This window comes from Natrix helvetica, assembly GCF_964273705.1.
Source record: "Natrix helvetica genome assembly, chromosome: 1".
Classification (NCBI taxonomy): domain Eukaryota; kingdom Metazoa; phylum Chordata; class Lepidosauria; order Squamata; family Natricidae; genus Natrix; species Natrix helvetica.
The window spans coordinates 94,942,937-94,966,061 of NC_138548.1; the positions used below are offsets into that span (position 1 = coordinate 94,942,937).

The window sequence follows — 23,125 nt, forward strand, 5'->3', positions numbered from 1 at the left end:
CGGGGAGGTGGGAGGGTGAAAGGGGGGGGAAGAACAGAGGGGATGCAGACGGTCTAAAGTAGACCTGAGGCGGCGACCCATGAGTAGCTCGGAGGGGGCTTTGCCCGTGGATGAACAAGGGGTGGTGTGTTGGGTACGGAGATACGTGTGAATGCGGTCTGGCCAGGGTAGTGCTGCCATACGGGCAAAGGCATCTTTTGCAGAACGGACCGCACGTTCCGCCAGGCCATTGCTGGCCGGGTGATATGGTGATATTGGGGCATGGCGGATGCCCAGGGAGGTGAGGAAAGAAAAGAATTCGGAGGAGGCGAATTGGGGCCCGTTATCGGAAACGATAACATCGGGCAGCCCATGGGTTGTAAACAGGGAATTGAGAACGCGGATAGTGGCCGCGGAGGTGGTAGAGGTCATGGGGAATAGCTCAACCCATTTGGACCATGCATCTACCACAACTAGGAAGGAATGGCCATCAATGGGACCCATGAAGTCGACGTGCAATCGACTCCATGGGCCTAAAGGTTGTTCCCACTCGCGGGGAGGTGCAGTGGGGGGGGCAGCCTGCACTCGCTGGCAGGCAGAACAAACTTGGACGTAGGAAGCGATGTCCGCATCCATAGACGGCCACCAGACATATCCGCGGCCAAGGGCCTTCATTCGGACAATGCCTGGGTGGCCGTCATGGAGGCGAGACAGCACAGAGGCGCGCAAGGACGAGGGAATTACGACGCGGGTGCCCCAGAGGAGGCAATCCTGCATTACTGAAAGTTCGTAACGGCGGCGGAAAAACGGCAGGAGGAGGGGGTCTGTAGAGTAAGCTGCCCATCCTCGAGTTACGGCGGCCATAACTTGGATAATGACAGGGTCGGTAGCAGACGCCGCAGCTATGTCCGAGACGGACATAGGAAGGGACAAGTCATCAATTAGGGAGACTTGAATAGTAGGAGCCGGGTCAAGAATGGGCACTGGCAAGGGGCAGCGGCTCAAAGCGTCTGCGTGGGATATATGGCCGCCAGGGCGATAGGCAAGAGTATAGGAATAGGCAGAAAGGAATTCAAGCCACCTTAACATGCGCGGGGAGAGGATGGGAGGAGTGGGGCGATCCCCGGCAATGATACCTAGAAGGGGCTTGTGATCCGTAATGAGGGAGAAGTGACGTCCGTATAGGTAGTGATGGAAGCGCTTTACTCCCGCAACGGCAGCCAGCGCCTCCTTATCAAGCTGGCTGTAATTGCGCTCAGGCCTTGATAAGGTGCGGGAGTAAAACGCTATGGGACGCTCCGAGCCATCAGGAAAGGAATGGCTAAGAACAGCGCCCACCCCAAAAGGAGAGGCGTCACAAACTAAAGTTAATGGAAGGGACTCGTCATACTGGGCGAGGACTGGAGGAGTGGTGAGGGATTGCTTGACAGCCGCGAGCGCCTGCGCTTCGCGGCTGCTCCAGCTCCAAGGGACTTTGGAGTCCAAGAGGCGGTGAAGGGGTTCGGCTAGGGAAGCTTTGTGGGGAATGAAAGAAGCATAAAAATTTAGAAGCCCCAGGAAAGCCTGTAGCTCTGCTTTAGATTGGGGTGGGGGGGCAGCTAGGATGGCGTTAAGTTTATGCGGATCGGGGTGGATGCCCGCGGCATCGATGCGGTAACCTAGGAAGGTTACAGCAGAGACCCCCAGTTGGCATTTTTCGGGCTTTAAGTGGAGTCCCGCAGCGCGGAAGCGCTGGAGGACAACGCGCAGCGTCTAAATGAGGCTCGCAGTGTCGGGGGCTGCAATCAAGACATCATCGAAGTACGGGGTGACTCCAGGAATGGCATGGAGCAGGCGCTCCATTAATCCTTGGAAAATTCCCGGGGCCACGCTGACTCCGAATTGCAGCCTTCGACATTTGAAAGCCCCGCGGTGGGTTACTATGGTTTGCGCAAGCGCGGTGGGCTCGTCAACGGGCAGCTGCTGATACGCCTGCGCGAGGTCTAATTTTGCGAAAATGCGCCCATTGCCTAGTGTGTGCAGAACATGCTGCACCACGGGCACAGGATAGGGATGCGCTTGTAGGGCTTTATTTAATGTAGATTTAAAGTCCGCGCAGATCCTCACGGATCCGTCGGACTTAAGGGGGACTACTATTGGAGTTTCCCATGGAGAAAAATCCACGGGTTCCAATATGCCTTGGCGGAGAAGCTTATCTAGTTCCGCGTCCACCTTGGCTTTAAGAGCCAGCGGCAGACGGCGAGCTTTCAAGCGTATGGGGCCTACAGAAGGGTCGAGGTTCAGGGAAATGGGGGAACCTGTATAGCAACCCAGGGAGGGGCTGAAAACGTCAGCGAATTCAGTTAGGAGAGAAGAGGGAGAATTAGAAGAGGGAAGAGGAGAGGGAAGTAAGGAATGCACCCCCGCTATAGAGAGCCCTAGTGCCCTAAACCAATCTAAGCCTAGCAAAGAGGATAGAGGGTTTTTTACTATGAGGAGCGGGAGCCTGGCGTGGCGGGAACCATAGGCAACTTTAAATCTGCCACAACCCAGCAATTCAATGGAGTTCCCCTGGTAGTCACGTAAGCGACAGTCTGGGGGCGATAGACTAGATCGCTGGATTTTAGGTAGCAAAGAGTGAAATGTGTCCCATGACATTATGGACCTAGCCGATCCCGTGTCCACCTCCATGGATGTTGTCACTCCCTCTAAGGTAATTGGAATGTGCAGCTTACCTCGGCCCTCCGCAGAGGAAGAGGCCGAGTCCACCAGCCATTCAGGGAAAGCAGCGGCCGGGTCGCCAACGGTGAGGGAGTTTTGGCGACGGCCAGGGAAATTGGCTGGATTTCGGGGAGTGTGAGGGGGTTGTTGCGCGGGTCTTCTGTCAGGAGGCGCGGAGCGGCACACGGCAGCCAGGTGGCCCTTTCGGCCGCAATTGTGGCAAAGAGCTTGACGGAATCGGCATTGAGATCGTTGGTGGCGGCCACCACAACTCAGGCATTGACGTCCGTCTCTGGTGGTGAGCGACTGGAGGCGGTCGACGGCCTGATCGGCTTCATTTTGAAAAGTAGATGCTGTCGAATGCGCGTATGAGGCGGTGGAAGGCGCGTATGGGGAAGGCGGTACATAGGCAGCGTGAGGGTGCTGGCTGAGGTGGCTGAAATCTGGGGTGGATTGGTCAGCCATCTCATAGGCTCTGGCATCATCGACCGCGATTTTTAGAGTCAGTTCTGGTCGTGCGAGAATGCGGCGATGTAGTTTTACATCGCGGAGCCCATAGATAAACTGCTCCAGCAGCGCCTCTTCTAGGTCGCTGAACTCGCACAGACTCGCCTCAGCCCGAAGAGCAGCGACGTACTGGGCAATGGTTTGGCCCTCTTTCTGGATGCAACGTCGAAAGTACTGTCGGCGGGCGAAACGGGACGGCGCGGGCTCGTAATGATGCTTGAGGCGAGTCATCAGGTCTTCCCACGGCAGCGAATTTGCTGGTTCTGGGGCAGCTAGAGCCCTAGCAGTGGCGAACATCTCCGCGCCGCAGTAGTTTAGGAAGATGCCGCGTTTTCTCTCCTGAGAGAGGTTTATGAGGTCATGGGCTATGAGGAAGCAATCGAATCTCTCTAGAAACGCTTCCCAAGCCTCAGCCTCTGGCCTGAAAGGCGAAAAAGCGGCAGAGGTAGCCATTGGTGGCACGACGAAGGGGTCCGTGTCGCCCGTCCTCGTCGCCAGTGTTGAATCCGTAGTGAGGAGACTGAGGCAGCGGTCAGTTCAACGTAGTTTATTAGGAACAGGCTAACTGACAACGGACAAAACGCGATCCGGCTGACAGCTATTTATACTTACAGCTGTCAGCCGGTAGAACCAATAGGAAACCTTAAATTCTCCCGCCGGCTGGAGCGCGCGCCTTGGCCAATCAGAGGGCTCCCTCCGAACGCCCTCTGCTGGCCAGGCTCCTCAGAACTCAACACTATTGACCGTAAGGGAAGTTTAAGCAGATGACAATGGGTATATCCCCTTCAAAGCCAGCAAACATGCAGCAATCTCTTGATTAGATCAGCATAAATGTTTCACCCCATGGCAATTTTGACTAGATGTATAGTGTCTGAACCAGTGTGGGTTCCTACTGGTTAGGACCAGTTTGGCCAAACTGGTAGTGGTATGGTGGCCTGGGTCGCTGAAACCGGCAGCGACCCAGGCCTGCCATGCCACCGAACTGGTTTCCCAGTCAGTGCCATCAGCAGCGCCATCTTGTTTTTTAGTTCTGCACATGTACAGAACAATTTCTAGTGAACTGCGCATGTGCGCACATGAGCAAAGCAGCAGAAGTGCTGGACGGAACCCACCCCTGATCTGAACCCTAATTAAGTACATCTGCTTTTAAGTGGATTCATCACACAGGATTTTAACAAGGAGAAGGAGAACAAGCCTATCTTATCTTGGCATATTTTGCTCTCCTGCCAAGAATGAGAAAAACAAGGCTAAAGAGTCTTTGTTTATACCAGGTCGTGATGAGACCATCTCAAAGTTAAGGAGTATCTGTTATCAAGGTTAATTGGATTGAAGATGAGAAAGATCATCCTACTCTACAGAGGTGCCACATCAAGGACAAGGCAGAACAAAGTGTAACCCAAATATAACTGTTCAGTGACTAAAATAAATGCCTGTGTAACTCTTTATGGAATATTTTGCCATTACCTGTAAATAGTCTATGCACCTAAGGAAAGAGTACATACCTCTATGTTGTTTCTCCTCGCCATTCTTCTGATAAAATCAGCAGCACTAGGCATAGGGGAAAAAAGAAGAAGGAAAAAATAAATTTAAAATATATAAAAAGAAACTAAAAGAAAATTCCTTACAAGTTGTGTATAAAATTCTATTACCTTATTGAGCTGTGGTGGCACAGTGGTTAGAATGCAATATTGCAGGTTAATTCTGCTGACTGCCGGCTGCCAGCAGTTTGAGTCCCACTATCTCAATCCTTCTTCCATCCTTCTGAAGCTTCCATCCTTCTGAAGTCAGTAAATTGAGGACCCAGATTATTGAGGGCAATATACTGACTCTGTAAACCACTTAGAGAGTGCTGTAAAACACTATGAAGCTATGAAGTTGCTATTGCTATTGCTGTTGTGAAGATGCCAAACACCAGAGTTCAGATACAGACTGAAACCAGGTTTCTCCTGAAGTTTTGGCAGAAGTGATTTGAGGTAACATAAATTGCTTCCTTGAGAAGAATCATGTTGCCTCTTCACAAATACTTAAATGAAAATACTTATGTTGCCTCTATGGCACAAATCTTTTTATCAAAGCAAATCGAAGTCACTTTGCACTTGTCTAAAATATGTAGTACACATAGCTGAAGAATCATTTTCAACAGTGAAATAATCACTATCTTAGGATCTGTAGACATTCCAGCTAGGATATTTGTTCAAACATGCCACAAGTCATCACCAGTCACCTATATACTATTGATGTTAATACATATTTATGTAGCACTTGTCATACACGACATATTTTACAAGGCATGTCTCATTCGTCTTCTTTAAGTGTTATCATTACTTTGTCAGTGTTGCAAAGATTTTTCCCCCCTTCAAATTGGAAGATCTGATTTGCAGAAGGCTGCTCAAGGAATCCTTGTCAGAAATGGAAATGTATCTCAAACTATTCTAGCCCTGATTTTTTTTATCCACCATACAGCAATAGGAATGAACTGAACATAGGACATAGAATCACAGAGCTGGAAGAGACTTCAGAGGTTTTCTAGTCCAGCTCCTGCTCAAGGCAGGAGACCTTACACCATCCTGGTTAAATGATTGTCCAATCTAGTTTTTATAACCTCCAGTGATGAAGCACCTACAATTCCAGGAAGCAAACTATCCCACTGATTAATTGTTCTCACTGTCAGAAAAAATTCTACTTAATTCTAGGTTGGATATCTCTTTAATATTGCCTTTTGTCCTGCCCTCTGATGCTTTGTAGAGTAAATTAATCCCCCCTTCTCAGTCACAGCCCCTCAAGTATTGAAAAAAACAGTTAATATGTCACCCAATCTGGAGATTATGAACTCTAGTAAAAATTAGAAATCAGTGTCTGTTGGAACATATTTCAAGGATGAAAATACCCACAAATAAATACAATTAAAAATATCGTCTTGCACAATGTTTCCCTGTGGCCAGCAGGTGGCTCCCTTAGCACCATAGATTCACATTTTAAAAGCGAGAGACAAAATCAGAATGGAGCAAGAAAAATAACGCTTTTCTTTTGTTATGCATTTTTACACATGCAGACTATAGGAGAAGAAGGAAAAAGTATTCAATATAATAATTACTTTTTATTTCAGCTATCAAATTTATTACATTATTTCAGCTATCAAATATACTGTTAATGCAGGGAAGTTTTCAGATAATAATTTAGTATTGGCTATTTATTGGAGTAGCTTGACTTTTAAACAAGTTATATAAAACAATGAATGCTTACACTAATTAACTATATCTTAATCATTAAACACTCCTTTTTGGAGCTGTATCTCTTTTAATGTAAGATAAAATGCATGAGAGGTCAAGAAAATAATGAATATTAAAGTATTTGTATATGTTTGACATCAATCAGCATTTTTTTAAAAATGAATTAGACACAGTGACACCTTTTCCCCCTAAGTTATTAAAAGACACTGGTACTAATTTACTATCCTAGCTTTACAACTGACTTAAGCTGGGGTTCATTCTTGGTTTGAAGTCTCTTAGTGCAAATGTCCCAGGAGGGAAGAGAAATTTGGAATAATTAGCTTCCACTTTTCAAGTCCTTCCTGCAACGTAGAATCCACTTGTTTTCATTGGTATCGTTAAGTCCCTCCCAACTCAACAAATGTGAACTGAAATATGAATTAGAACTAAAACAAAGTTATTAAGAGCAGATCCTAGGAGGCATACAGATGTCTCCACTTATCCTGTTTATTGCTATTGCAGCTGCACTGAAGACCATAGCAGTTCTTTTACACAAGTGCAGAAGAACTTTTTAAAGAAGTAGAGGACTTTTTCCCCACCTCTTAAAACCTGGAAAAACTAGGAAATCCATAACCTGCATCCACTTTACTGGAATTGGTGATTCTGGCATTTTGTAAGCAAATGAGAGTTTTCCTGAATTAATCAAAGGACAGTTTGTTTCCAAGTTTTTAGTCTACAGGCAAACTGGATTAGCTGGTGTCACTTCATCTTAACCAGCAGATACCTGAACTTTTTAAGTACAGTGGACTGAAATGTCACTTGAGAAAATTGAACTGGGCATTTTACCTCCAGAAGAAGCAGATGGCAGATGTGCTTCACAGCCAGATCTTAATGAGACCACATTCAGCAGCCCACACGTGGATTGGTTCAAATATGAACTTTATTCTTCAGTCTCTTTACCTAGTGGTAAGCGCCTCACTTTATATTTTATTTCGGGGTGCCATTTTGTAATTAACAATGGAGCAATATGTAGACTTGAATATAATAGGAGGCTTTTGACCATCATCACTGATAGCTGCTAAAATAGATATAACTGGCTGTAAGAGCATGGTTGAATAACTGCAGAATATATACAGTATCGTATGACATTGGTTTTATTTAAATGATCACATTTTTAAATATATGTATAGGGACTATAGAACTCTTGAGTCAATGGATGCAGCTGACTGTATTTACTTAGAGCCTTTTCCATTATGCAATATTCATGCTCTTTTAATTGGTGGATGGTGATTCATCCTACTGATGTTAACTCTGCCAATCAAAAAACATTGTGCTTCTTTGGTAGTAAGTAGCTGACCTCCATCTACAAAAGGTACTTCTCTGGCACTTCTAAGAGAAAAGAAGGGAGCATGAGCTAATCATGTACAAAATAAGGTTGCTTATTGCTGCTTTGTACATTTTCAAATGAGATGTCACTGCATTTATGTCTTTATGGCATAAGATATATTCTTTGTTTTCTGTGACAGTAAGTCTGATCTTTGCATGTAACAGTATAATCTTATTCATTCATGCTCAGAAGTAATTCTCAATGAGTTCAGTAGATCATATGGTTGAATATATAAAATTAACACTAAGGTCCTGCAAGCCAAGCAAGGGATGCCATAGGTGTTGCTAATTATAATCTTCCATCAATATTTATAATGTAAACCCATATCTTGTGATACCTATGTGATAATAAATGTCTCAATCTGATGATACCACATAACATTTTGTTTTGACACAGGTGGTCTGATTTTAATTTTAATGGCAAAAATACACTGATCAATGGAAGCAATATGTTAATGTTTTGTATATATATTGTGTATCATCAAGTGGTTGCTTTGGCAACTACAACTAACTCTGGTACCCAGTTGTTGTAATGAGTATTTTACCCATGGTGATGGCAACTTTGGACTAAATTGCTACACAAATATAGCATGCATATTTGTTTCCTCTTAATTTCACATGACAATTTAAAATAAAGTGCATTGAATTGTCAATTGAGAAGACTGAAATGGACAATTTTTTCTTTAGCAAATAAATTAAATTTACATGCATCTACATGGGGGATCTACGTGACCTGCCAGACTACATAGCTTGCCAGAGTATTGTATTGTATTGTATTGTATTGACATATTAGTAATTGAATTTGTTGTTCATAAACTGTGTCACTCACTCATACGTCCATGAATTATTCTCCACAATTTCTATCATGTTGCAAATAAGGAGTAGAGAAAGGATACTTTTAAAAAGGAAATAGAGAATTGCAAAATATTCTACTCTCAGTTCTCATGCTTGTAATCGCCATATCCAACATTGATATAAACATTGTCATCTAAGACCAATTTTAAGGACTGTCTTAAAAATATGAGTTGGAAGAAATCCTTCCTGAAGATTCATTGAAGTTAATACTCTGAAGCATTTTTTTTTACTTGCGAAACCTCTTGGATCATTTATTATGTACGGTTTGTTAGTTGTTTTTCAAAGCAAGATTAAATCCAAAACCCTACTAAATATGATGTCTAAAAATGCAAACAAGAGTACAAAGGGCAATTCCTGTCTACAAGGAGCACTTAGTAAAATATCATACATTTTGTTTGTGCTCATACAGTATGTACACAATTCTTCAAATTCTATTCTGTATTTTCGAAGCTCAGTGACTGAGAGAAACAAAACGGTTCATACCTGGTTCAGTATTGTACTGAGATTTTCTCTGCTGTAGTAGGAAGTTTATTTCATGATGTATGTCATCTGACACGATTCATGGGAGATATCTGACTTAGGTTTGCATTTGATGTATAATCACTTGTTACCTGAGCAAGTACAAGCAAATTAAACATATGACACCTGAACGTAAGCAGTGTCTTATTTACAACTAGTGGGAAAAAGAACAATCTCACAAGAATAAGAAACAATTCTAAAGCATAATTAGCACCTGCTTATGAAAACAGCAAACAGTAGAGAGGCTGTGAGTTTCTCCAGTTATCCTGTACTGTACTGTTGTTGGTCCTCTTATCACTTCTTCATTTATATCCAGGTGGTTCTTGACTTATAACCACAATCAAGCACAAACTTTCTGTTGGAACGGGCGTGCAATTTGGGCGTCCTCCTAGATGCCCGGCTGTCAATGGACGATCATGTGGCAGCCGTGGCAAGGGGGGCGTTCCACCAGATTCGCCTGGTGCGCCAATTGCGCCCCCTACTGGACCGGGATGCCCTATGCATGGTCACTCACGCACTGGTGACGTCTTGCCTGGACTACTGCAATGCTCTCTACATGGGGCTTCCCTTGGGATGCGCCCGAAGACTGCAGCTAGTCCAGAACGCAGCCGCGCGGGCTGTCATGGGGAGTACGAGGTACTCCCACGTAACACCTCTCCTGCGCGAGCTGCACTGGCTGCCTGTGGTTTTTCGGGTGCGTTTCAAGGTTTTGATCACCATCTTCAAAGCGCTCCATGGCACAGGACCTAGCTACTTACGGGATCGCATCCTGCCACACACATCCCTGCGGCCAATCCGCTCTCACAGGGAGGGACTTCTCCTGGTGCCGTCCACTAGGCAATGCCAACGGGCGATGCCAAGGAGTAGGGCCTTCTCTGTGATGGGCCCAACCCTCTGGAATGACCTCCCCCCCGACATTAGAACCACCACCGACTTCCGCTCCTTCTGACAAAAATTGAAGACTCACCTGTTCCGATTAGCTGGCCTGGCACATTCATAACTTCTACCTCCTGGCAGATAGATTCTTTAACTGGTATTTTAGGGGAACTGTTTTTAAAATTAAATTTATGGGATACTTTTTATGGGTTTTTAAAACTATATTTTAGATACTTTACTTAGTTGCACAGTTCTTTTTAACCTCCTCCATATTTATCTATTAATAATTTAACTATTTAATTATTTAATTATTCATGTGATGTATTTTTTGTATGGACTGTACACCGCCCCGAGTCCCTTTTGGGAGAGGGGGCGGTCTAGAAGCGCAAATAAAAGTAAAGTAAAGTAAAGTTGCTAAGCAAGGAAGTTAAGTAAAGCTTGCTCTATTTTGCAAGCACAGGTAAGCGAATCACTGCAATTGTTAAGTTAATAACACAGTTGTTAAGGGAATCTGCCTTCCCATTGACTTTGCTTGTCAGAAAATCGCAAAAGATGATCACATAACTCTGGCACACTGCAAATATCATAAATAGCGTTGGTTGCCAAGCATCCAAATTTTGATAATGTGACCATGAGGATGTCATGTGAAAACAGTCATAACTCACTTTTTAAAGAGCCATTGTAATGAATCATTTAAATAGTAAAGTGATAAATTTATGTAATAAATGCATAATGACAATTAAAACTGGTCGCTAGCTCCTGTGACTTGGTAATGAATAACGAGATCTAACCAATGTGGCATTGCAACATTAAGAGAACCAATGTAAATTGGTCTTTGTATTTCTGCTGCCCTCTAGTGAGCTTCCATTTTTTTATATATCAGTTCTTGTCTTAGAGTAGAACAATGCTCATATTAATAAGGGTATTTGAGCAAACCATAGCAATTTCAGGGCCTACTGTTCTCTCTTAACTCTTGCAATGCATTCTGTCTGTCTCCTTACTTTTAATTTTGTCATGTGAATACTGCTGATTTTATTTCTAAACACCATCACATTATTACACTTACATGCACATACTTATTTTTTAATGGATTGCTATTTTTGATACATGTAATTGCTGATCATTTCTCAGAATCCAAATCCCTAATTTTAACATCTTTATTTGTGAAAGTTGTTGTAAATTGGCTTTTGAGGTAGTCAATGGATCACAAGAAAGAGTTTAATCTTGAACTGACAATTATATCTCTTTCTCTTCATATTCAATGCAAATGAGCTGTCAACCGGTGGGCTTATTAAGAGTGGCCAACTCCCACTTGGGTTGGTGGCAAGTTTATCCTCTGCCTCCCTTCTGTAGCACAGAATATGGTTCATCAAGTTGCTCAAGTTTGTCAAGTCTTGCTTCTTCACAACATCTGGCCATCGGGGACAGGGGTGGGTTGCTGCCAGCATTGCTGCCAGTTTGCTTCGTGCATGCGCTTCACTTGTGCATGTGCAATTGACTATAAATTGTTCTGTGCATGCGCAGAACATTAAAAAAAAGATTACTAAACATTACTAAAAAAAAGATGCTGGCAATGGCATCGGCAACCCAGGAACCAGTTCAGGGGGGTGGCCAGCCTGAGTCACCGCCGTTTTGGGCAACCAAGGCCAAAATACTACTGCCGGTCTGCCCAAACCGGTGCGAACCGATAGCCACCCACCTCTGATCTGGGACTTCTTCTGGAAGGAAAGGTGAAGAATTAAAGGTGCTCATAGTGCTTCTGTTCATTGAGGGTTTCTAAAATGTCTGGTATTATCTCTTGAAAGGGTGGCCCTGCTCCTGAAGAACATGCCAGCAACCTCATGTTCTTCCTGTGATTGCAGCTATTGCTTAGTGGGCAAGTGTAAATTGTGGCCAGAGGGCCTTTTGGTCAGTTCTACAGCAGACAAACCACTGATTGATGGGTGGATGGGTGGATTGATTGAATTTATATGGCTACCTAGCTTACATGCAATAATTTTAGACAGCTCAGAACAAAACCAATAAAACAACAAAGAAACCACTGTATCACTCTTACCAATGAGTATAAAATATCTGTTTATTCTATATGGCATTGATTAGGTTTATTTCATCATTATATTTGGGTTGATTATATCATGGACATTTTATTATATTATTTTATGGATATAATATAAAACACTCTACATGTTTTCAACTGCAGCAGGTATATGTTCAATAAATACCTTTTCCTAGCTTGGAAAAGTGAAGAAGAAACAAATGTGGAATTGCTGCTAATATCTGGTTACATTCCACCCAAGAACTCTTCCCGGTGGCTTATTGTAACATGCTTTGTTATATCTTATTCCTGGGCTTCTCTCCAGATTAGCATGGGATACAATCGGACAAAGCACCCATTAAATAATTGAAACAAACACAGAATGTCCATTGGATCTAGCCAGGTCCCTAACCTTTATCACTAGTAAATCCAACAGGTCCTTGTCCTCCCCTACAGCATAATTAATTCACCTCAAAGTATCTAAGAACTGAAGGAACTTTACCCTGGCACAATGTTATGTCCTCCTAGAGTGGTCTGTCATTTGATATCTATAGTTTGCCACATACTAACATTTATCCCCCCCCCCCTACATCTATCTAATGCTCCTACATCATCTTTCTGATTCTTTTTAGACAATTGTTTTTATGTACAATTTTAAAAATATTTTTAAGCTTTTTATTATTTTAGGCTCTGATATACCTTTTATACTTTTTAATTATTCATACCTCAAACACAATATCCTTGACCATAATAAAGATTTATTTTTTTGAACATGCTTTATTATTTATATATTACATTTGTATGTCATTCATGCATAAAGCTTTCCCCCATCAGGTAGCCCCCAAACGCACCAGGCGTAATTGTCTCCAACCTGACGTACAGTGATATATTGCTATTAAAAAGTGAAATGACTTAGCTCGGTAAAGTGTTTTTGTGTGAGCAGAAACTGTGACTGATAATCTCATTGCTTTCAACATGAGGTTGACTTCTAAAAGTGCTGTATATATACATATATAGAAAAAAAGTCTACTCTTTAGCAATGTTGGGGTATCTCCCTGCATCCTTTTATTGGCTACTGTTCTAGGCAATCATAACTATTGGACCATGTTCCATTTAGAGTGGTGCATAGGAAGCATCTTTCACAGGAAGGGTTTTTGCAGTGTTACTTATTTCACATATAACATATTTCATCTGGTAATGTACTCAACTTTGATTCCAATTTGGGGCTTAGCTTCTCTAAGTCTAGTTAACCAGGCATTTTTATAAAGAATAATCCATAGCATTTTGATACCACTGAATTAATAATCACCGTATTCATTGGCAGAAGGAAGGCTAACAAACCTGCCACATTTGGAACTTTTAGGGCTGAGCGTTGCAATTGCTACTATTTCAATTAATTTCTGTACTCTTAGCAGATTTTTTAAATCATTTATTAGACTTGGCTTTATCTATATGAGTCCCTCTTTATAAAGTAGGCTCTTTGCCAGAGATAATTGAAAGCTCACATAGAGATTTGACACGCTGAGTCACTGCCCTCTGCCCTCAAGGTTCTTGGCTTATGTACTCACATGGCAAAAACTAGATGGAAACTAATCTGGATATAGAAGTTCAATATTTCCCAAGGGTATAGTATATCATGCCTGCTCTTCCTCCTTCTGATGAGCTATTTACTTTTAAGTTAGGAGACTGTTATACAAATCCTAGTCTATTTAAAGAGCAAATGACCAGTGATTTATGATTGTTCAGAACAGGTTGGCATCGTTTAGTTAAGGCTGGCCCTCGTTCCTACACAGTATAATAGATAAAGATAAATTTTCTCAGAGCAAAAGATGACTGATATATGCAACTGTCTAATTTCACTGCACAACTACTGTATTAAATTAATGGATTGTACCAAAAAAATGTTGCATGTGACTAAAATCAGTAAATGAGTTGCTTCAGAGCAGATTCCCTGTTGCATTTCCTATTATCTCTTCTATTGTTCTGTCAGCGTGGATTTCTTTTGTGTCTAGATTTTTCAAACGTCTTACCTCTCACTTTATTTAAGCCCTTCCTTGTCTTGGGGGAATGCTTAATGGTCTATGCTAGAAGTCATAAATTAAGCCAATTTCCATTCCTTTCACTACCCATGATGATATTCCATGTTGGTAGTGGGATTTCTGGAAGTTAATTCCATGAAATACTAAGAACCCTCTTGCATTGTAATTAGAAAGGTCTTCTGTGATGAACTAATGAACAGTGTTTAAATGAATCAACAGAGTATTTTTGCAAAACAGATGGTTCAGTGCGGATTCTAGCATGAGAATTTACCGATCTTGAGAATTTACTCTTGCGAAAAGGGATTTATGTACCTTGCCGTGATTCTGAATGATGATCACTTTCCATCCAAATGATTTCCAGGCATTAAAATTTACTCAAAAAAAAAATCCCTACTCTGTATAAAGTTTTCCCTCTTCTGCAAGAAATATTTGCAAATTAGAGGAAAAGATACTGGACAAGAGAATTTGCATTCCAAACATGTTTTCCTTGGGAAAGCTCAACAGATGAGATTGCTCATGGGGTCTGAAGTCTGACTGATCACCAGACGTATGTTGGGAAAGACATTTTCATTTTGTTGGTTGTCTCTGGAAGTGAATGACTTGCTTATTGTAGGACTAGACTACTGACAGACTGCCTATACTCACACAGAGTGTCTATAAATGCCTTACGTTTGGGCATTATAATAAATGAACTTAGACTGATTAGTACCAGGGACAGAACTTTTATTGGCTGATGCCTTCCTTTGCGTCTGTCTTCTGCAGAAAATGAGGGGGGCTTCCTCCATTCCAATCCTATTTCTTTTAATCTCTGGAATTAATTCATTGCTTCATTTCACTTTGTGCCTGACAATTGTGAAAGGTTGTAATTAAGTTCATTTGTCTTTTTTAATGGGACTTTGTACATTAGGAGCAGAAAGGTAAAGATGCCCCAAAAAGGAGTGCATGAATGATAAAATGGTAAGATAAATAAACACTTTGAAGGATTCCCATAATTGAGTCTTTTTTAATATTACTTATCTCTTTTTATTTATAACATACATTTTTAGTTCCTTTGGGGAAGATAGCTTGGAACAAATTATTTTTGCCTTACAAAAAATCAGTGTAGGAAGCAGAGTGTTATAAATAAAGAGGAGTCTAAAAAGTCTAAATATTTTTTTAAAAAAGAAAATTTGGCTGCCTGTTCGTCTCCACTGGCAAGTGTGAACAATGCTGTTTTACTTAAAAGTCCATTCTGTCTGACATCATATAGCTTGAAAGTAGACATTTACACAAATGTTGTTAATTGGGTTTGTATTTATCATGTTTACTTTTTTTCTGCACCCTCCTCAAACTCTCCAAAAGAAAGATTTGAATAATAAGATCAAATGCCTTTACAGATAACACATTTCTCAATCTCTGTATTTTGTGATTTAAGCAGACTCAAAATTGACTTTAACAAGGTGAGGTTGTAAAAGACTGTCATACATAAGCAATCACTTCATGTGTGTTTTTCTACATTAACGTGGGTCAGGAGAAGAAGACAAATTAAAGATATGGGAATAAAAATAGCATTCTGAAAATAAGGACTTTGTGCTAATGATTCTTAAGAATCCCTTTAATATCTGTACAATTTGATAACCAAACAAGAGTCACAAGGGTAAATGTGACAGCAAAGTTTGCAGATGACACTAAATGGCTGGGCTATGCAAAGCTGAGGAAGGCTGCTCTGATTTCTCAATACTTTACCCAAAAGATTCACAAGTTGAAGCAGGGAATTAAGTAATTCAAAGCCATGTGCCTTGCAAGCTTGATGGCTTTTCTGACACTTTTGGGGTGGTTAGAGTAATAAAACTTAATTTATATGTATGCAGAAATTGAGTTTGATTGGAATCCTTACACTGACATGGGAATAGCAATAGCACTTAGACTTATATACCGCTTCACAATACTTTACAGCCCTCTCTAATCAGTTTACAGAGTCATCATATTGCCCCCAATAATCTGGGTCCTCATTTTACTTTCCTCGGAAGGATGGAAGGCTGAGTCAATCTTGAGCGGGTGGGAATCAAACTACCAAATTGCAGGCAGCCACCACCACAGCTCACCACCACAGCTATGAAAGTAATCATTCAGTTTTATTTTATATGTGATTTATTCTGGAGTGGCAGGGTTACAATGCTTTATGCTTCTCTTTCTCTTCATTTCCACATCCAATCACAAACCCTCACTTTTCTCTCTTTTCTGTTAATGGAATGAATGGTATTCTTGTGCAACCTTGTTAACAAGTGGAAATTTAACCTTGTTCTCAGTTCTCCCACTATGGTCTCAAGGCTGGTCACTTCAGCTTAAGTTCTTGGATCAAAACTTTCTTTTCAGTGTTGGAGTGGATTAAAGTCACTCAACAATGGGTTAGTGGAAGTCAGAAGAATATAGGTGTTGGCTCCACTGTTTGTTGACTTCTTTAAGAATGGGGTTAGCAAAGAAATTAATGCTATTTTTTCCATGCTCACTTCTTGGTCTGTGCCTTACATGGTTCTGTGACATTATATCTCATTGTGCCAGCCTGCTTTTTATGATAACTAACTTCTAAGTTAGAGTATGGTCAGGAGAAGGCAACACTTCTGTCCAACTTGGCAAGCCACAGAAGCCAAAGAATGTAGTAGTTCCCTCCATGAAGGGAACACCCTTCTCACCATTCCATACAACTCAATGGCCATAGGTAGAACAATTCTAACAGCTATATCTAGTCACAGATGCAGGTGCCCTCAACATTCATGCCCACAATGTCCATTGCTAAGCAGGACGGTTATTGAGTGTTGCCCCATTTTATGATCTATCTTGCCATAGTTGTTTAAGTGACTTGTTGAAGTTGCTAAATTAGTAAACACGGTTACTGTGAACCTGACTTTGCTTGTCAGAAGGCTTCAAAAAGTGATCACATTGTGGCCCCAAGATACTGTAACCATCATACATATGTGCCAGTTACTAAGCATCCAAATTTTGGTCATGTGACCATGGCTGTTGCTGCAACAGGCATAAGTTGAAAAATGGTCATGAGTCACTTTTTTCAGTGCTGTTGTAACTTTGAATGGTGAATAAGTAAACAGTTGTCAGTTGAGGACCACCTATGTCTGTGGCGAGATAAAGCTTCCCTCAACTCAAACAAGGACACATTTTTAAAATAGTTCCTCAAGGTCCCGGTTGACAGGTATTTGTACATGGCGTGATAATGGTGTATTTATAGTTTTAATAAATAAAATCACTGCCAAGCTAGGCCAGGCCAGGTCAAGCACTTAAAAGACTTGGAAAAATTCTAAAAAGAAAAGATGTGATTCACACCATAAAGCAGTAAGCAACTCAAGGCTTCCTTGGATCTCCCAAATGGGAAAGTCACACTCATTGTAAAAATGCCAGAACACAATTGGGAACAACATGTAGATGGACCAGAATAGATCACACAATTCCCTCATGTTTTCCTCCCCACCATCCCCATAATCAAAGGATGTATTTCAAAACATTCACAGCCCTTATCACACTCTCAGAATAAAGCGTATTCTAACAAACACTAACAAAGGGTGGCTCAGTGGCTAAGACGCTAAGTTTGTTGATCAGAAAGTTCAGCAGTTTGGCGGTTCGAATCCCTAGAGCAGTGCAACGGAGTAAGCTCCTGTTACTTGCCCCAGCTTCAGCCAAACTAGGAGTTCAAAAATACGTTAAAATGCAAGTAGAAAAAGAGAAATCACCTTTGGTGGGAAGGTAACAGTGTTCCGTGCACCTTTGGCATTTAGTCATGCTGGCCACATGATCACGGAAATGTCTTCGGACAACGCTAATTCTTCGGCTTTGAAACAGAGCTGAGCACTGCCCCCTAGAGTCAGGAATGACTAGCACATATGTGTGAGTGGAACCATTACCTTTATCTAACAAATAACAGAGAAATGTCTTCTTTGTATACAAAAGCCAAACAATGCTTTTGTATATGAAAGCATTCATTCTGAAGTATATTTTGGTTCAAAGGTTTGTCCATTTCAAAACCTTTCCCTAACCATTTTCAAATGTACTTGTATATTTATGGTATTTGCTTTGAAATTATCTAATGTCCCCTTAACTATCTTTGTTAATCCCCAATTAACTAAACCACTAAGTATATTAGTCTCACTTTGTAAGCAGACTACTCCATCTCTTTTTCTACCTTTTGCAAATTTGTAGAATTTGCTAGTTCTATGCCACCACACTCACGTAATATTTTCATTGAGGTCTTTATCATATCACATTTCTTTCCTAACCTTCATATACCGTATGTCAAAAGAATGCATGAGGGGGCAACTTACACAATTCACTTCCTTACAACACATAGAAATAAGTATGCACACTCTTTTTTAGCCATGCACAAGATTGATTGATTGATCGATTGATTGGTTGATTTTCATTCATTCATTCATTCATTCATTCATTTATTCATTCATGCATGCATGCATGCATGCATTCAATTTATATCGCTCCCATTTCACATTTAAGAGATTCTGGCAATTTTACAAAAAATACCTAAAATATATAAAATGTACAATATAAAAATAAAACATATAGCAGCAAAGAATAATCTGATCTAACTAACTATCCATGCAAAAAGATATTCAGCCTCATGAAAGGTCAACAAAGATGGGGGTCAACGTCGCTTGGTCATCATATGTGTATATTACCTTCTGATCAAAGGCATAAGGTCCACCCTCCAAAACACATGCTTTTTTTGTTTTGTTTTCAATAATGGACTAGAAGTAGAGGAAAAGACGAAGACAGCTCAAGATTATCTATGTTTTTTTTCCCCAAGCTAAGGAAAAACCCTTTATGTTTAGGTTTGATCCTTCTATGGCCTTTTCTGTTTAAAATCTTGTCAAGAGGTTTGGAGCATTTAAGAGAGAAGTTTCTACATCTGTTCTTTTGATTTATGGAATTCTTTACTTAGAGATCTTAATAAAATTTCTGAAAACCATAAAAATACCTTGGTAGCATGATAGCTAACAATATTAAGGGCTACCCCTCTTGATATAACACAGGCAAAGTTTTCATAGCAAGCTATGCTAATTTCCATGACAAAAGGCACACGTCCTGTTTTTTGACAGACAGAGAACTTCAGTGCTTAAGGAATAAACAGCATGATGTCCATTTTATGGTACAGTGTTTATCTGTTTGCAAGAAATTGTGTTATTGTCAGCTCTTCTGGAGAAAGGCCCCACAGGGGGGTTACTAAATCTAGATCAAGTATATTATAAAATAATAAAGTTGGGATAAGCTAGTTTTTTTAATAAAAAAAAGTTCAGTGTGATAGCAAATCCACAAATTGCTTACCCCTAATTAAAAGTTCTCTATCATGTCAACTTTAACATTTGAAAATTAGACTTTGTTCATAACTTTCAAGTTATATATTAATTTCTTTATACTAAAGTTCTACTCCTGATTCTTGTTTTTATCTTCAGGTCCTCACACCAAAGGAAATGTAATTTCTATGCAGAGCCCATTTTAACACTGCATTTAATTGAAAATCTGTAGAGTTTAACTCAGTGTAAATGGGTAAGGATTATTTCTAAGTAATAAACCATACTTACCATATGCACACGTAACACCTGGAAAGTTTGAAAAAAAACATTTTTATGATTTTTTAAACATACCAATTGGACTGCTCTTTCCTTGACTGAAGTTGTTCTTTGTTGTTTTCAGACACATCTATGCCTTAGTTATACAAACGTCTTTGTTTTACAAAACTAACATAATGCACACTTATTTTGATGTAAAATGGTATATTAATGAAGAATTTGGAGTAATGTAAATATAATAGTCTGTATTTCATAAGAGAGTTTCCAAAAGTGGAAGATATTTTTCTTTTCTTTTTTCCTCTTTCTCCCTGGGGCTCACTAAACACTCATCCAGGCATACACAGACACAGGGACAAAATGTCAAGTTGTAAATAATGACAGGAAGTATTTTCAAAGAATGTATACACTTTATTTGTAGGCTTCAAAAGTTCTTTAAATGGATGTTGAATGCAAATTTCTGTTTATTACATTTTTCCTTTGTTTGGGAGTAAGTTGTCCTTGTCCTTCAGATAAATTTATCTAGTTGAATGTATTTTAGTCTCTTCTTCTTTTTGCTACTATCAAAAGAACACAGTGTTCAAAAGACTGCATAAAAAGGAAGTAGTGAAATGCCAAAGGAAGTCAGATATTATTCTACTTCCATAGTTTCCTAGATAATATGCCAGCATATCCAATAAATAGCAAATTCACATTCTTCTTTTTTTCTTTTGACAATTTTCTCTTTATTAAATTATTAGCTTTCTTTGGTAACATCCCCAGCTTATTTATTTGTTAGTGAGATTTCAGTTCTGCTTTTTCTTTTAGGAGATCAAGGTAGCTTACACAGCAACTCCCTCTTCTACTGCATGTTAGCTTTGTACTACTTATCCATGAAAAAATTTATTTTGACTGAAATCTGGCAGAATCAAAGTATTCTGAATAGAATTTCTGCAATGTGACAGTTCTGGGTTTCAGACAAAATATTTTCCTCATTTTCTACCCTATCAGGTAGAAAATGATACGGTGTCTTAGGAATAACCAACTGGGTTTCCAATATTTTTCAATATTCTCTGAAACTATGAATACATTTATGTGTGTCACTGTATCTGTGGGGCCCATTGATGTTAATATTTTTCCAGATGTTTATATACAGAATAACAGAGATGGGATGAACCTTGGAAGTCATCTAGCCCAACCCCCTTTACTATATTAATTGATAGAATAGAGCTGGAAGGGACCTTGGAAATCTTCTAGTCCATCCACCTGCTCAAGCAGGAGATGCTATACAATTTGGCTGTCCAGTCTCTTCTTAAAAACCTCCAGTGATGAAGCAACCACAACTACTGAAGGCAAGCTTTCCACTGGTTAATTGTTCTCACAGTTAGGAAGTTTCTCCTTAATTCCAGATTGCTTCTCTCCTTGATTAGTATCCATTGTTTCTTGTCTTGCCTTCTGGTGGTTTAGATAATAACTTGACCCCCTTCTTCTTTGTGGCAGCCCTTCAAATACTGAAGTACTGCTATCATGTCACCCCTACTTTCCTCTAGACTAGCCATGCCCAATTCCTGCAACAGTTCTTCATATGTTTTAGTCTACAAGCCCTTAATCATCTCAGTTGTTCTTTTCTGCACTCTTTCCAAAGTCTCAACATCTTTTTTGTAATGTGGTGACTAAAACTTGATGCAGTAAATTGCTTACACAATCAAGATGCACCAGTTTACCCTGCACTAGCCTGGGTGAGATTATTCATGTATTAATGAAATTGATAGGCTGCCCCAAACTATTACAATTCTTATTGATCAATGACACATTGGCTTGGCATCAAGAGCGAGAGAGAAAGTTGTAAACTACCATAGGTTTCTCACAGACTTGCTCCTCTATGGCTGAAGACTCTTGTTTTTTCCCTCTAGTCTTCCTTTTTTGTTTTGTTTTGCATAATGTGCATTTAAAATTATTATTTAGCTTCATCGTTAACAAAACGCAATATGTTTATTATTTATTTTTATTTATTTGATTTGTCAGTCATTTGCAAGATAATAGGTATAAGAATAAACATGAGTATGAATAAAATTGGGACAAATAAATGGGGACAGTAGGACAGGGATGGCAGGCGTGATGGTGCACTTATGCACACTCCTTACAGATCTCTTAGGATTGGGGTGAGGTCAATAGTAGACAGCTTAAGGGTAAAGTTTTGGAGATTTGAAGATGTAACAACACAGTCAGGTAGTGCATTCCAGGCATTGCTGAAGTCATATTTTCTGTACTCAAATTTGGAACAGTTTACATTGAGTTTGTATCTGTTGTGTGCGCTTGTATTATTGTGGTTGATATATCTGGCTAGTAATTAAAATATTTCTTTTTGTTATTCTTAGAATTTCCATAAATGTCTACCATATGTAAACAAGCTTCAATAAATTGCTTGTTTACAATACTTAGAATAGCCCTTCTGGACCATCTTTCTTTTGTTTAGCCACTATTTGCTTTTTTAATCTTCTCATTCTATATTTATCTAATGTGGACTTAATTCTTCAAGACCATTCTCTAAAAAGTACTGTAAAAATGCCATGCACAACATGAAAATGGCTACTATAAATACATTTCAAATAAATTAAAACAGATTCACTGTTGTAGTTGGATACAGTGCTGAGTTTATAACAAAGGCATAGGCAACAGCTAAAATATGTATCAGTATTTGCTGATTGCAAATAGAACAAACTGCTTGTAAGAGATTAGACCCTATTTCTCCACCACATACAATCAGATGTATTTCTTTTCAATTTCAGACTTGATAGCTATCATTTTGTCAGGTTGGAAATGAAACAGAACAGCAAAGATGAAGCTATTTCTCTTCATATGTAAGGATTCTATATATAAGTATATACATCTGGAAATCTCATTTTGAAGTGAATTAAAGTGCCATTTCAAGAATAAAATCACTTTTCTTTAATCATACTGCTCATACTGCTGTTTTGGTACTTTGAGGAAAAGTACTGGCCATAATATTTATCCTCCATAGAACTAACCCTGTTCTAAAGCCTTACTGTAAGAGAACCTCAAAGTGATGCAATTGTCTAGTATATATTAGTGTTGTGTAGTATTGCATAGTATTAGCATATTAATGTATTGTGTGGTATTGTACACTGTTAGTATAATGCATAATATTATGAATTATGTATTCCTCCAGCTGTATTTCAGCTTCAGTTGTTATCGTTACTATCATTTTCGTCATCATTTTCTCAGCAGATAAATGCACTTGGCTGACATTGAATGGGCTTGAAAATTAAGTATTAAGCCCAATTATTACTCACATTACTTGGAACTTCTGTAGGCTATACTGGAAAAAAACAACACCCTAGAATAACACAATGGCAAACTCTCCCTTATCTATGATTTTAAAAAACCTGAATGAACATGTTCATGTGGCCATCACAGGTGGAGCTCAACTTGAACGAGTGACAATGATGAAGA

General features: G+C 40.1%; 1 protein-coding gene across 1 annotated transcript in view; it reads left to right on the top strand.

Annotated features, from left to right (window-relative positions):
• The first annotated feature begins 6,943 nt into the window (after positions 1-6,943).
• Positions 6,944-23,125, top strand: part of ANO3 (anoctamin 3) — a 237,347-nt gene continuing 221,165 nt past the window's right edge. The window contains exon 1 of the mRNA XM_081936174.1: positions 6,944-7,361. Within this exon, the coding sequence (XP_081792300.1) occupies positions 7,208-7,361 (154 nt within the window). The 5' untranslated portion in view covers positions 6,944-7,207. The remainder of the gene's footprint in view (positions 7,362-23,125) is intronic.